Genomic DNA, 15,884 nt, shown 5'->3' on the forward strand with positions numbered 1-15,884 from the left:
TTATGCAAAGAGGAATCTACAAAGGTATTAATTTCAACTCACTTTGTTTTGAGTTGATTATTGGTTCACCAATCTACTAGGCTTTGAATTTCATGGGTAATGTTTTGTTTTTGAATGCATACAAGCATGATTCCGCCTTTAATTTGTTAATTGCATGCTATAGATGTTATTCAAATGAACATGTTTTTCAAAATAAATCCTTCATGTTGCACCTGCCAAAAGGGAAACAACTTTCAAGTTGAGTCCAACAAAAAGCACAAATCCCAAAACATACCCTGAATACATCAAATCTTCAAGTGATGGCCAAAATCAAGCCTTAGAGATCCAAATCGTCCACAACTACACCTATAAAGAAAGCCACGAATCTACACCTCAAACAAATCAAGTATGGGATCATGAATTTTTCTGATCCAAAGTAAGGTGGATCAGAATACAATTACATCAAAAGTCCAACCATGGACTTAACGACTCTAATTAGAATAAGCCGCCTAAACAGACTAACGATGTCACCACATCCAGTTGGGCTCAAAAATGGTAGGCAAGGCTTGGCCTCGCTAAGATTGACCATGCTTGCTCCACAAGACATGGAAGCCTAACCAGATTCTTACAATCTAAGGATTGGCATGCCACAAAAGTAATCATAATCCTAAGAGCATTTCCCCCTCATCCTATTTGCCCATGCAAATGGCAATTGAATCTCCAAAACTAAAAAAATCCTCTCCACCCAACCCAATTAGTTAGGCTACTCGTGGGCCTAGTATAACCGGACTAAGCAATCAGGCCAGAATTGACCGACCCTATGACCTAGTAGATCTGTCTTCATGTTGAGGTCAGCATGACAAAAAAAATATGCATGTGAGGACTCAACTGTGGCGAGGATCTTGGGGGTAGATTTGGGTTGCTAGAAGTGTACTCAACCATGGCGAGGATCTTGGAGGCAGTGATGGCTTGGTGGAGAATCAATGAGGAAAGTGAGTGGTGGGAGATTAGGGCGGTGGTGATGGAGGAGAGATTTGTTTGGATGAGAGGGGAAATGGCTGAGGCGTGAAAAGAAGACCCCATTCCCCGCATCTTATAATCAGTAGAAGGGTCTTATTCCAGTTTGATTTCCATGCCTCCTGGAAGGATAATGCTCAAATCCGCATCATCTACAACCAAATCATCATTTCCATGCCTCCTACAAAGGGCTCCAATGGACCAATGGAACAGAACCCACTCAAGAATCTCAACACCATCCTGAAGTTGAACCCATACGCAAAGGCTACACAAAAGATGTCGCGTATGGGAAAGCAAGGGATTAATGTCATGGAAGATGCTTCAAGAAGCAAGGGAGGCTATAATAAGATTATGGTTCATCTTCTTCTTGCCTAGTTTTTCTTGGCAAAAACAGATATGGTTAAGGTAAGTTTCATGATTGGAAATCCTAATAATCGAAGACTAAAAATAAAAATGGGTTTAGAAGGTAGGTAACGATACAGAAAAAAAGGTTCATGACATGAGCTGAAGGCTAGAAGTGAAGTTGGTCCGAGAAATCACAATTGTGAAAGAGCTATTTAAAGGCAAGGTACCAAGAGAACTCATCGTTGAATCTAAAAAGTTTTGGAGAGCCTTTGACCGATACACCATCCCATTATCTGGATTGCTCATGGTTGTTTACTCTTTTACAAGTTACTTGGATTTGTGCAGTGCGTGAATTTGGTTCCAACATATGCCTTTGTATCTAAGATCGCGTGCTTGAATCTCTCTCAATGTAGTTTCAGATGAATTTAGCGTTTGAAGTTTTGCCTAGAGATTTGTGTGTTTGATTACATTATTAAACATATTTCAAACTTATTTTTAATTTAATTAGACTTGTGAGATCCATTTATGTGTCACATCCGCACATAAATTCTTTTTGACAAAGTTGTGACGGAAGGACCACATTGATTTGAGACACCTATTTCTAGGACTAAATTGATTGATTCTTATTTTTAGGGACCAACTAGATGGTGTAGGTCAATTTTAAGAACCATTTGTGATAAAAAAAAAAAAATAGACTTGTGGAGCCCATTTATGTGCCATATCAGCTCATAACAGAATTTTTGACAGAATTGTGACGAATGGACCACATTGATTTGCGATACCTATTTTCAAGGACTACATGGATCGATTTTCAATTTCAAAGACCATCTTAATAATGTGGGTCAATTTCAAGAATTATTTGTGATAAAAACTCGAATCTAAACTAATATTAATAGAACCCTCTCTATCAACTAAAAGAGAGTGAAAATACTATTTAATCTTGTTTCACAACAAAAATAGTAAAGGCAGTAATGTAGTTTCACAAAACAAAATTTTGTTTTTTTGTTAAGCATTACCTATAGATGATTTTAATATTTCTAATAAAAAAATAAAAATTCAACCTCTCACTCTCCACTGGCATGTTCTCTCTCACACACTTCATCTCTTTTTCAATTTAAAAAACGAAAATAAAAAATTTCACAGCATAAAGGAGTAATAATAATAATAATAGTTCCTCTAAAATTAGTATTCTTTTTTTTTTCCTAGGCCAAAATGTCCAAATAGCGTGCATTGAGTATTGAGAGCGAAGGAAAGAAGAAGAGAGAAGGAAAAGTTCCGAATTGGGAGCAAACTGGGTGGAAGTACGGAATTCCGGTTGCATCCTCGGTTGCTTGATTGATTGATAGATCTGGGCATTGCATTGGATGTGTAATAGAAGATTGAATAGAGGGAGGGTGAATGGAATCAGCGGTGGGTTCGAATCAAGCGGCGGAGTTCGACTACTTGTTCAAGCTGTTGATGATCGGCGACTCAGGCGTCGGCAAGAGCAGCCTACTCCTCAGCTTCACCTCCGACTCCTTTGAAGACCTTTCGCCCACCATTGGTTTGCATTCCCAGTTTCCTCCTTTGCAATTTCTTCATTCGTTTCGTTTTTCTTTGCAGATTCTTCATCGTTTCCTTTTGGCGGGTGCAGGTGTTGATTTTAAGGTCAAATATGTTACTCTCGGAGGCAAAAAACTCAAGCTTGCAATTTGGGATACAGGTAAATCCCAATTCCCTCACTGGTTTGCATCCTAATTTTATGGAGATTTATATATTTGTAGTGATCCTTCTTATGTGATATGATTTAGGGTTCCTATGTGACATGATTTAGGGGCCTTGTTTAATTAATTTTGTATGTTGTCATTACCCAAAATTGCACGATAAACTTAGCGAAATTTCGGATCATTTATCAAAAGAAAAGGGTTGAATTAATCGAAACTATAGTGTTTTATAGGGTTGTTATATTATTAGATCACATTGTCCTTACTTAATGAAGAGATCAAAGTGTTGACACGAAAACTATGAATAAAGAACTTTGATACATGTGTATCTATTCATTTTTTGCCGTGTTGACCAAGGTTCTGAAAAACACTAGGTGCTAGTCGGGCGGTGGGTTGGGGCGTAGCGCCTAGGCGGCTAGGTGGACTAAGGCGGATTTAATACAATTTCTTATATAACATATAAATAGATGCCTACTTACACTCTAAAAAAGTTGTACTTTATTGAGAATTTGGGAAAGTTAAAATTTAAGCCATTATGGCATTGACATCATCACACCCGTCTATGCGAAGAGATAGGGAGAAGGGAAACACGAAACAACGAGAGATATAAGATGTGTTTTGAAAAAATAAAAAAATAAAAAAATAATGGTACCCTATACCCTGAATTGCCTAGCCACTGCATAGGCCAGCTAGCCACCGCCTAGCCCGCATAGCCCTTACCCCATTTTCCTTTACAGTTGATCTCTGTTTTTGGCATTGAGACTTGTTCTATATGATCTTATTGTTATTAATGCATGTATAAGCCCCATAATATTTGATATCCTTCCCTGCTTATTTTGCTTAGCATTCAATTTTCTTGTAAATTGGTTTTACATGGCTCCTTCATCAATTTGTTTAGAAAGAGTAGGGCTTGGATGTCAATTTCTAACAGGTTCTAAATGTTTATTTTCCCAGCTGGTCAAGAGAGGTTTAGAACCTTGACGAGTTCATATTACAGAGGTGCACAAGGGATCATTATGGGTAAGTGTTACCTACATCGGTTTTTATTATTCTTTCAAGTGAAAAATGCAGATCATGACTTATTGCATTGTTGCATAAAGGATGCTGCCTCTGTTCTTGAACTCTTATGTGTGATGCATTAAATAGAATAATCTTTGGAACATGATCTGTATAGCTTCCCTATGATGCATTTGATGGAATGTTCGAAGACAAAGGCCATTAGCAAGATTTATATATTAAATTAGTGCTTGTAAATGAATTTCCAATTTTGTTTTAATACTGCTAAAAGTGAAATTTTACCACCTCAACTTTGGGTCACATAACAAACTCATACCTTATCTTTTAAACATCGTTATGTTATGCATCAACTTATAAATTCGCTGCAATGTTGGACCTTTGGTAAAAAATTTGTGAATTTTGTCTATTAACTGCTGATGAGGCATACGCAGGGCCAACCCCCTCGCCCAATGAAAAATTAATCAACAACAACAACAACAACAAAGCCTTTTCCCACTAAGTGGGGTCGGCTATATGAATCCTAGAACGCCATTGCGCTCGGTTTTGTGTCATGTCCTCCGTTAGATCCAAGTACTCAAGTCTTTTCTTAGGGTCTCTTCCAAAGTTTTCCTAGGTCTTCCTCTACCCCTTCGGCCCTGAACCTCTGTCCCGTAGTCACATTTTCGAACCGGAGCGTCAGTAGGCCTTCTTTGCACATGTCCAAACCACCGGAACCGATCCTTCAATTTTGGCTACTCCTACTTTACCTCGGATATCCTCATTCCCAATCTTATCCTTTCTCGTGTGCCCATACATCCCACGAAGCATCCTCATCTCCGCTACACCCAATTTGTGTACGTGTTGATGCTTCACCGCCCAACATTCTGTGCCATACAACATCGCTGGCCTTATTGCCGTCCTATAAAATTTTCCCTTGAGCTTCAGTGGCCTACGACGGTCACACAACACGCCAGATGCACTCTTACACTTCATCCATCCAGCTTGTATTCTATGGTTGAGATCTCCATCTAATTCTCCGTTCTCTTGCAAGATAGATCCTAGGTAGTGAAAACGGTCACTTTTTGTGATCTTCGCTAGATTGCTCCGGTCATTAGTGTGGATAAGTATATAAATGGATAGAAATAGGAAAGCAAACACAAGATGTACGTGGTTCACCCAGATTGGCTACGTCCACGGAATAGAGGAGTTCTCATTAATTGTGAAGGGTTTACATAAGTACATAGGTTCAAGCTCTCATTTAGTGAGTACAAGTAAATGATTTAGTACAAATGACATTAGGAAATATTGTGGGAGAATGATCTCGTAACCACAAAACTTCTAAGTACCGGAGTGTGGTATCGTCTTGACTTGCCTTATCTGTCTCATAGGTAGATGTGGCATCTTCTCTGGAAGTACTCTTCCTCCATCCATGGGTGGTATCTGTAACTGGTGGAGATGCACAAGGTAATGTATCAATTTCACTTGAAGCTTACTTGTAGTTTCAGGTTTGGTCAAGCGCGATACAAACCATGTAGTAGCAGTCCCCTAAGTCGCCGAGCTAGGGGATCTGCTGAAAGAGGTGACAGACAAGGTAAGCAATCAGAGCTCCGGCTGATTGTTCACATTCTCCCTATCTTGTAGGCAGCATGAAGGATAAAGAGAAGAAAAATGAGAAGAGATGATATGGGATACTTTTGCTTTTGAAGAAGTAACTTTCCACAGGCTTATTCTTGAATTGGGCTGGAGGGTTTTCTGGTTTCCTCCAGAGTATAAGGCCGACTGAAGAATTTGAGGGTCAAAACAAGTCCATCAAATCTAGAGTACGTTCGACCTTGCTGATATGGGATACTTTTGCTTTTGACAGAGTAGTGGATGTATCGGCACGTGTGCTGTTACGCTTGTCTCCACATGCTTCCTTGTATCCTTCTCACTTGCCCTATCTGTTCCTCAGGCAGATGTGGTATCTTCCCTGGAAGCATAAGATGTTGAAGATGAGTACTCGAGAGCAATGCCAGGTAAGTAATCAGGTAAGGGGTTCCAGGCAGTCAATTCCTGGCTGGAAGCTTGATTCCAAGTGCTGACTGATTGCTCTCTTTCTCCTTGTCTTGCAGGTAAGAACAAGGCCAAAGGAAAAGACAGGCAAAAAGCATGATATGGGATACTCTTGCTTTTAACCCTGATGATATGAGATATTCTTGCTCTAGTATAGCTTGTTTACAGAGGTATTATCGGGGGGAAAGAAAGCTGAATATTTCGAAAGGCTTCGTTGGGAGTGCCCTCTCAGATAAGAGGAAGGGTTGAGCATTTTTGCAGTTCTGCCTGTCCGTTGGGGATGGAGGTCGACATATATAGGAGTCTCCCTAACATCAAGTAATAATGCTATTCCTTTACCCTGCTTGGTCATAGCACGGTAGTGGGAGCTGCCAGCTTCACATGTTTTAACTCTGTCAGAGCACTTTGAAAAAGTGGTCTGTGGTATCTGGAAAGCTGATGTTGCGTGTGAAGATTACAGACAAGCTTTATCCAAGGAGATCCAGCTCTTGAAGTTGGGAAAGTGGTGCCTTTTCGGTTTTCGAACAAGTAATCCTGTTGGGGATCTGGCTCTCGAGATTCGGAGAACGATGCCTCTTCGATTTTTGAGAAAGCAATCCTGCTGGTCTACCTTACCGCGAAGCACAGAGGTTGACACACAGGGACTTTCCAATTATCCAGCAGTGGTACTGTTCCTTTACCCTCTCTTTGATTTTTGAGAAAACAATCATGTTGGGAGTCTGGCTCTCGAGATTCGGAGAGCGGTGCCTCTTCGATTTTGGAGCAAGCAATCTTGTTGGGAGTGTTTTCTCGAATGTGAGTAAAGGTTGGGCATGTTTGCTAGTCTACCTTGCCACGAAGCACAGAGGTTGACACACAAGGACTTTCCAATTATCCAGCAGTGGTACTGTTCCTTTACCCTCTCTTCGATTTTTGAGAAAGTAATCATGTTGGGAGTCTGGCTCTCGAGATTCGGAGGGCGGTGCCTCTTCGATTTTGGAGCAAGCAATCTTGTTGGGAGTGTTTTCTCGAATGTGAGTAAAGGTTGGGCATGTTTGCTAGTCTACCTTGCCACGAAGCACAGAGGTTGACACACCGGGACTTTCCAATTATCCAGCAGTGGTACTGTCCCTTTACCTTTGTGGGTAATAATATGGTAGCTAGACCTTCAAAATTTATGTGTCTAAACTTTGTTAGTGTTGTTTCTTTGCTATTCTTTTACCCTTCTTGGTCAGAGCGATGTAGTGGGAGCTGCAAGCTTCACGTGTCTCAACTTTGTCAAAGAACTTTGGCAAAGTTATCTGTGGTACCCATGAGCTACTGTTGCGTGTGGGAAGTGGGTGATTGAACCGTACGATTCATGTGCTTTCTACTTCGCCAGAAATCTTCGACAGAATGCCCATAATTTCTGCAAAGTTGAGTGTGCGTGTGACAGGTGCTGACAAGGCTGGAAAAGTAGGTGCCTCTTCGATTTCTGAGATCGGCCCTCGTGGTCTCTGAGCAGCCCAGCTTTTGAGAAAGCAAGCCTCTTCGATTTCTGAGATCGGCCTTCGTGGTCTTTGAGCAGCCCAGCTTTTGAGAAAGCAAACGCCTCTTCGATTTCTGAGATCGACCCTCGTGGTCTCTGAGCAGCCCAGCTTTTGAGAAAGCAAACGCCTCTTCAATTTCTGAAGCTTCGTCGAGTACAGATTTTTATAGGGGCTGACATTAAGTTCCAAAGCACACTTGAATATCCACCAGTAGAAGCTCCATTCTTGCACTTCTAAGATCTTGATTTGTCCGACCTCTTCTCTCTTCAACACCTTTGAAAATGTCTGGCCCCTCCGACCGTCGTTTTGACTTGAACTTTGTTGAAGAGGCAGCCCCGCCTTCTCCAGACAACATATGGCGCCCATCCTTCGTCTCCCCTACTGGTCCTCTTACCGTTGGGGATTCCGTGATGAAGAATGATATGACCGCTGCGGTAGTGGCCAGGAACCTTCTCACTCCCAAAGATAACAGACTACTTTCCAAACGGTCTGATGAGTTGGCTGTTAAGGATTCTCTGGCTCTCAGTGTTCAGTGTGCAGGTTCTGTGTCTAATATGGCCCAACGCCTATTTGCTCGAACCCGCCAAGTTGAATCATTGGCGGCTGAAGTGATGAGTCTCAAACAGGAGATTAGAGGGCTCAAGCATGAGAATAAACAGTTGCACCGGCTCGCACATGACTATGCTACAAACATGAAGAGGAAGCTTGACCAGATGAAGGAATCTGATGGTCAGGTTTTACTTGATCATCAGAGATTTGTGGGTTTGTTCCAAAGGCATTTATTGCCTTCGTCTTCTGGGGCTATACCGCGTAATGAAGCTCCAAATGATCAACCTCTGATGCCTCCTCCTTCTAGGGTTCTGTCCAGTATTGAGGCTCCGAATGATCCCCCTCCGGTGCCTTCTCTTTCTGGGGCTCTACCGACTGCTGAGACTTCTCATAAGCAACCTTTGTGAAGGCTCCCTCTTGTTTGTTTATTTTGACTCAAGTATATGTACATATTTGTAACTTATCGGGGATATCAATAAATAAGCTTTCCTTCATTTCAACGTATTGTGTTAAATACACCAAAGCTTTCTTCGCTAAGTTCTTTGAATTTTCTTTTGTTGAAGCTTGTATGTTGAAGCTTTGTGAGTGGAGCATGTAGGTTGAGGTAGTGTTCCCTTAATTTCCCGAGTGAGGAAAACTTCTCGGTTTGAGACTTGGAAAATCCAAGTCACTGAGTGGGATCGGCTATATGAATCTTAGAACGCCATTGTGTTCTGTCCTGTGTCATATCCTCCGTTAGATCCAAGTACTCTAAGTCTTTTCTTAGGGTCTCTTCCAAAGTTTTCCTAGGTCTTCCTCTACCCCTTCGGCCCTGAACCTCTGTTCCATAGTCGCATCTTCTAATCGGAGCGTCAGTAGGCCTTCTTTGCACATGTCCAAACCACCGTAACCGATTTTCTCTCATCTTTCCTTCAATTTCGGCTACTCCTACTTTACCCCGGATATCCTCATTCCTAATCTTATCCTTTCTCGTGTGCCCACACATCCAACGAAGCATCCTCATCTCCGCTACACCCATTTTGTGTACGTATTGATGCTTCACTGCCCAACATTCTGTGCCATACAGCATCGCCGGCCTTATTGCCGTCCTATAAAATTTTCTCTTGAGCTTCAGTGGCATACGGCGGTCACACAACACGCCGGATGCACTCTTCCACTTCATCCATCCAGCTTGTATTCTATGGTTGAGATCTCCATCTAATTCTCCGTTCTTTTGCAAGATAGATCCTAGGTAACGAAAACGGTCGCTTTTTGGTATATCTTGATCTCCGATCCTCACCCCTAACTCGTTTTGGCCTCCATTTGCACTGAACTTGCACTCCATATATTCTGTCTTTGATCGGCTTAGGCGAAGACTTCTCTCCAAAGGTTAAGCTTTGCATTTACCCCTTCCTGAGTTTCATCTATCAACACTATATCGTCTGCGAAAAGCATACATCAAGGAATATCATCTTGAATATGTCCTGTTAACTCATCCATTACCAACGCAAAAAGGTAAGGATTTAAGGATGAGCCTTGATGTAATCCTACAGTTATGGGAAAGCTTTCGGTTTGTCCTTCATGAGTTCTTACGGCAGTCTTTGCTCCTTCATACATATCCTGTATAGCTTGGATATATGCTACTCGTAATCATATAATTTTTTTTGTAAATGTGGCACCCACCCTCTACAAACCCATTACCCTCACCCTTCTTCCCCAGTCCATCCGTCTCCCCCTTCTTCCCCAGTCCGTCTGTCTCCCCCTTCCTTCCTTCACGAGCAAAACTGCAACCCACTCCCCACCGCGCACCCTCAGCCGCCAATGACCTCATATTGCCAATCAACCACGTCGAAGGCTAGGCTAACCACCGCCACCCCACACGCCTATTTTTCGACGAGGCCTGAAGAGGTCTATTTTCCTTCAGGCCTATTTACCATTAACGATGTCGTTGCAGATGAGCCCCGATGACAACATCAGCTTCCCGAACCCAATCGAGTCCACCCCTCAATCTTGGATTCACTTGAAATTGATCCCCTGACCGCGAAGCAACTCGACCCAATCGTGCGCATGGGCTCCACCTCCGCCCATCGACGTCTCCATCCCCCACATTAGCAAGCCTAATTCGGCCAAATGGGCAAGTGCCCACCACGGTCTCACCTTCCCTGACAATGATGGTGGCGAGGATGCTGTAAGGTCTCAATGTCCATGTCAGTCTGGTCGGACTCAACAACGACGACACTCTCACCTTTGGAGAGGACGGTGAGGGTGCGGTGGTGGGGATTAGAGCGGAATGTGGTGGAGGAGGAGGCGGGGGAGGGGTGCCATGGGAGAGAGGTCGAGATGGAGGAGAAGGGAATGGTGGTCTTGGAAAAGAAATGAGACGGCACCATTGGAACAGATTAGGAGAAAGCGAATTGAATTGGGAGAAATTTTTAAAATGTTAATATTTAATTAATTTTTTAGTCTAGTTGGGCAAGGTTACGAACCCTGTGCATGCCATCTCTGCAGTTAACCGACAAATTGCAGATCTTTCAATGGAGGTATGACATTGCAACGAATTCGTAAGTGGATGTATGATATTGCAATGTTTAAAAGATGGGGTATGAGTTTGTTACGTGACCAAAGTTGAGGTGGTAAAATGTATCTGCCCTTAAAAATATATGTCCACCTGGTGAGAACCTGGCTTTTGTGCGAGCAGAAAATGGTCCACTCATGCCATGACAAAGAGGCTTATTGGGTTCTGTATAGAGCAGAAAATGGCGATAGCAGATATTAATGTAATGTATGACTGAACACTCCTACAACATAACAGGACTCTCTTAGAAAACTTAAAGACATTGAATTGTTAAGAATTAAAGAATTGATGCTTAGGTTGACTCTTTGGCTTAATAGAAACTTGTAGATTAACTCTTAAACTTATGCTTGTATTTTATTTCACTCGAGTGGATATTTCTTTCTAGAATTAAAAATTTTTGTTAGATTTTGGCAAAGTGGTCTTAATCTTGGGCTACAAAAGAGATGAAAGATAGCATATTTTAAATCTAGTTAGTGGAACAAACAAATTTTAAGTGTAATTAGAGGAAAGCAGTGGCTATTCCGTAATTTTAAATGTAGTTTGTGGAAAGAATTTTGTTTGGCCTGTTATCCCTCTAATTTCATTTAGATGAAAGATAGCACATTCAGAACTTTGGTGGAACTTTTTGGTGAAACTTTTAGGGGATAGGTTATGGGTCTTATCACTTTGAAGTTAATCGTACTAACACATTAGTCGTATATGGTGATTCAAGGATAATAGTAACAGTTACAAGTATTAATTTGTTTTTTGTTACCCCAACAGTTTACGATGTAACGAGGCGAGAAACATTTACAAACCTTTGTGATGTATGGGCCAAAGAAATAGAACTCTATTCAACAAATCAAGACTGCATCAAGATGCTTGTTGGGAACAAAGTTGACAAGGTATGTTCACTGTTCCAATTTGAATTTCTCATGAGAAGTTTTGTTTAATCATTTTGGGGGAAGCAGGGGGAAGCCTTGTTGGCTTGGGGTCGTCCTTGCATATTAGGTTGTAGTTAAAGAAAGCGAAAAGGATCAAGACATTATCCTTCTTTCTAAGGAGATAAACAGATTAGTGGTAGAATTTAAATCAGATTTTCAGGATAGTTATAGTTGGAAATAATGTCTTCAGCGTCTGGTTTACTTACTACAACCTGTTCCGTATCATGCTACTGTTACATACTAAATGAGGGTTTTAGAGGCTGTTCCGCCTCTCTTATTTGATTTTGATTTTAAATTGTAATTGCGTATCTATTCTGTCTTGTGCGACTGTTGCATTACCACAAGATGTCCAGTTTTCTATTGTACAGCTCCCTCACTTATTAGGTACTTGGCATGTATGTTTGGTGAACATTTGAGTTGATAAACACAGGCATGATTACAGGTCAAGTTGATGTGAGGTCCCTATGTATATGCACCTAATTCTCAATCCTTGTTTCCCAGGAAAGCGACAGGGTTGTAACAAAGAAAGAGGGAATAAATTTTGCTAGGGAATCTGGGTGCCTCTTTATTGAGTGCAGTGCTAAAACTCGAGTTAATGTGCAGCAGTGCTTCGAAGAGCTTGTTTTAAAGGTTTGGAGAACTTCAATCTCGTAATCTCATTTATCGTGTCTGTATCAATCTATGAAACTCATTAATTGAGAATAAATATTTTGGAAAAAAAATATAAAAGAAGAAAGAAAGCACAATTGTTCGCAAAGGCAATCGTTGATATTTAATTTGCACAAAGCATTATTGATTAAATTTCTAATAATCTTATTTAACAAAAACGAATGATATTGTAATGAAATGATGGCCTGATATTCTAATGCAGATTCTGGATACTCCTAGTCTCTTAGCCGAGGGTTCTAAAGGGGTGAAGAAGCATAACATCTTTAAGGAGAAACCGCCACAGTCCGATGCATCGACCAGCGGTTGTTGCTGAAGCTTAAACACCTGTCTCAAGCATTTCAGATCTCTAATTAGCACTAAATTGGTCCCTCTGTCACTCAAGGAATTACTCATTGTATGAATTGCAATTCTCTTGTAAAATATAGCTTATCTGATTTCTTCCTCATCTTTTTGGTTTCTTTTGGACTAATTTATGTGTACAAACAGAATTAAAATTAATATATTGTCACAGGCCTGAAGAATTACTGATATAATACCAGCATGAAGTAATATAAGAACAACTTAAAAAAAAAGTTTCGGCGAATAGGACATTCTTTTTTAACTCATTGCATTTGAGTTTAAGTTCTTCCTTTTGTTTTTGGTGCATATTAAATAATGATATAGTTTGCAATTATAAAAAGACGAGCAGAGATCGATGTTGCTAATTTGGTAGTTGTCTTGCAAGTACTTGCACCGAATATCCAAATCTAAGGATCTGTTTGGAAGTGTTAATAAAATAACTAAAAGTACTTACAAATCACCAAAAGCACTTATGACCATATTTGTCAAAACAAATGAGACGTGCTTCTGGCTTCAAAAAAGCAAGAGAGCACTTGCATTTTTTTTTGTGAAAAAATTTCAAAGTGCTTATGAGCAAAATTGCTTTTTAAAGAAGTTGTTCCAAACAAGTCCTAATTTTGTCCGCACGATCCCCATCCTGATTTAAAGCATCCACCATATTTTTACAACATAAACTTATTAATTCATGAAGCTTCGTGTTGGTCCTTTGAGAGCTTTCCTCAGCTAGTCTTGTTGTTTGCAGTTCCTTCCAAATTTAGCCAAGGTTAGAGCAACTCCACCGTTGCAAAGGCCCCCTAGGGCTATTCACTACTTAATCCACCTAGTGAATAGTAACTGCCCTTAATGAACAGTAACTGCCTTTTTGCATCTCCACCTCTACACTGAATAGCCCTGGCAATAGGTAATAAATATTAGTATTTTTTTTATTTATAAACTAATACAAAATAATTTTATTTGTAATTTTGGATAAGATTTTTAATCGTTCTCGTTGTGCCACATGTCATTATTCGAAAAGACAATTATTGGTGATGGATTTCGATAAGATTTTTATCCAATATCGTCATGCCATGTGTCGTTACCTTTTCAGAATCATTGAGGGTAGATTTCTGATAAGATTTTTAACCAATAACGTCGCGCCACATGTCACAATCTGCTTACAATATTTGAGGATAGATTTCGATTAGATTTTTAACGAATGACGACATGCCATGTGGCATTATATAGAATTTAATCCTTTTTGAATCCTCCATATAATCCACCATCCATCCTTAGAAATCTCACACCAATTTTCTCAAGATCTCTATCATTATTCATAGTTTCTGCTTCCTTCTTTACCATAATCAAAATCTGTATCATTATTCATAGTTTTTGCTTCCTTCTTACAATGTCTTCTTCTTCAAGGATGATGTGGGAAATCGATCAGCAAGAGGAAGAATTGTTTAACCAATCAGAAGGAATGTTCAATCTCCAGGTGGCCCAAAATGAGATGGAAGAGGAAGAGGATGAGGAGCGTAGAAGGAGAGATGACGAAGCAAGAATGGCAAGAGCCTCACATTCCCGTCGAGCCATCCAAGTTGTGGCTCAGATCTCCAGGCCTAGCCGTTTTGCAAACACTGATAGAAGCAGGCAACGATGAGGTAAGGATTTCTTGGACGATTATTTTGTTCGTAACAGTGCATTCCCTGATACGTACTTTAAACGTCGTTTTAGAATGGAACGACATTTGTTTAACAAAATCATGGGCGTTGTTTGCCACCATGATTCTTACTTTATGCAAAAGAAGAATGCTTTTGGTGTTATGGGTCTCCTGCTTGAGCAAAAAATTACTACTGCCTTGCGGATGCTTGCATATGGAGCATCTATAGACCAAGTGGATGAGATAGCGAGGATGGGAAAATCAACAATTATTGAGTCCCTGATGCGGTTTTGCTCTGCAATCGAATCTATCTACACTGCATAGTACCTCCAGAGACCTACTGAGATGGACTTGCAAAAGCTTCTGAAGAAGGGCGAGATGCGATGTTTTCCAGGGATGATTGGAAGCATCGACTGTATGCACTGGACTTGGAAAAACTGTCCAAGTGCATGGCAAGGAGTTTATGGGGACAGAAAATGAGCAAAAAGTATCATTTTGGAGCTGGTGGCATCTTTTGATACATGGATTTGGCACGCCTTTTTGGGGTTCCGAGAGCTCAAAATGACCTCAATGTCCTTCCTCAATCCCCAATGTTCAACGATGTCCTGCAAGGAAAAGCACCAAGAGTCATGTACTGGGTCAACGAACATAAGTACCACAGGCCTTACTACCTAGCAGGTGGAATTTACCCAAGGTGGTCGTTGTTTGTCAAAACAATGCCACGTCCGCGAAGTGTGAAGGAAAAACACTTTACAAGCTGTCAAGAGGGGTGCATGAAGAATGTGGAGCGTTGTTTTGGTATCCTCCAAGCTCGTTGGGCGATTGTCAGGGGTTCTGCCAAAATGTTTGATTTAGAGTCGCTTTGATCCATCATGATGACATGCATGATTCTTCACAACATGATTGTGGAAGATGAGTACGATTATGATGCCGTTGATGAATATGAGTCAGACACGATGAACAATTCAAGAACACAAATATATTGTTCTCATGACGCCATTGAAGAACCTGTGCAACACGAGCCATTAGAAAGGGATGGATGTTACAATGAAAGGCTCATTCAATGATATACTGCACTTCATGACCCATATATGCACAATGACCGGCAAATTGACTTGAAACAAGCTTAAGATACTTAAGTTCATTTAGTGTGTTTGTTTTTATTTGGTTTGTTTATTTAATTTTATTTGGTGTGTTTTTTTTAGTTCATTTAGTGATTTTTTTTTATTATGGTATGTTTATGTAATTTTATTTGGTGTGTTTATGTCCTTTGAATAAAGATTCTCTTAGTATAAATAAATTACCAAATTAAATAAATATACTCTTAGTTTAAATAAAGTACTAAATTCAATAAATTGGAAACAACATAAAGTACTCTATTCAATAAATAAGAAATTACAACCCCACTTTGAAGATTACTACTAGCTTGTGCCAAGACGTCTCTCCACATACTAAACGATTGGCTGAGTATTCTCCAACGACTGGACATCGATTCTCTGGTTCTTTTCCCACCAATTTTCTCAACATAATTGGTATGAATAAGACTCCACATTTCTTGCAATTGCATCTCATTACCTGTAATCGGATCATGAGTAACTTCAACCCAGCTAGCAC

The 15,884-nt window shown here is 40.4% G+C and overlaps 2 protein-coding genes across 5 annotated transcripts; both read left to right on the forward strand.

Moving 5' to 3' along the window:
• The first annotated feature begins 2,526 nt into the window (after positions 1-2,526).
• On the forward strand, positions 2,527-12,828 carry LOC126617837 (ras-related protein RABC1-like). The gene is made up of 6 exons (XM_050285917.1): positions 2,527-2,884; positions 2,975-3,043; positions 3,999-4,064; positions 11,466-11,587; positions 12,128-12,256; positions 12,498-12,828. Exons 1-6 carry the CDS (start codon positions 2,740-2,742, stop codon positions 12,606-12,608), a joined length of 642 nt encoding a protein of 213 aa, XP_050141874.1. The 5' UTR covers positions 2,527-2,739; the 3' UTR covers positions 12,609-12,828.
• LOC126617819 (uncharacterized) lies at positions 4,081-8,686 on the forward strand. 4 transcript variants are annotated; one of them, XM_050285903.1, is made up of 3 exons: positions 4,081-5,860; positions 5,992-6,055; positions 6,152-8,686. In XM_050285903.1, the coding sequence occupies exon 3, from the start codon at positions 7,882-7,884 to the stop codon at positions 8,554-8,556; it is 675 nt and encodes a 224-aa protein (XP_050141860.1). In that variant the 5' UTR covers positions 4,081-5,860; positions 5,992-6,055; positions 6,152-7,881; the 3' UTR covers positions 8,557-8,686. The 4 variants fall into 4 exon arrangements, with proteins under 4 accessions (XP_050141860.1, XP_050141841.1, XP_050141849.1 ...); XM_050285884.1 differs by having other exon boundaries at positions 4,081-6,055; XM_050285892.1 differs by having other exon boundaries at positions 5,996-8,686.
• Positions 12,829-15,884: the final 3,056 nt, after the last annotated feature.

The sequence above is a fragment of the Malus sylvestris genome, chromosome 1 (assembly GCF_916048215.2).
Source record: "Malus sylvestris chromosome 1, drMalSylv7.2, whole genome shotgun sequence".
Taxonomy (NCBI): Eukaryota; Viridiplantae; Streptophyta; class Magnoliopsida; order Rosales; family Rosaceae; genus Malus; species Malus sylvestris.

Excerpts from the sequence above, each read along its gene's own strand:
- LOC126617819 (XM_050285884.1), top strand. The coding sequence starts at position 7,882 with ATGTCTGGCCCCTCCGACCGTCGTTTTGACTTGAACTTTGTTGAAGAG.
- LOC126617837 (XM_050285917.1), top strand. The coding sequence starts at position 2,740 with ATGGAATCAGCGGTGGGTTCGAATCAAGCGGCGGAGTTCGACTACTTG. Across the intron at positions 4,065-11,465 it reads TGCACAAGGGATCATTATGG|TTTACGATGTAACGAGGCGA; the intron begins GTAAGTGTTACC and ends TTACCCCAACAG. Across the intron at positions 11,588-12,127 it reads TTGGGAACAAAGTTGACAAG|GAAAGCGACAGGGTTGTAAC; the intron begins GTATGTTCACTG and ends CTTGTTTCCCAG.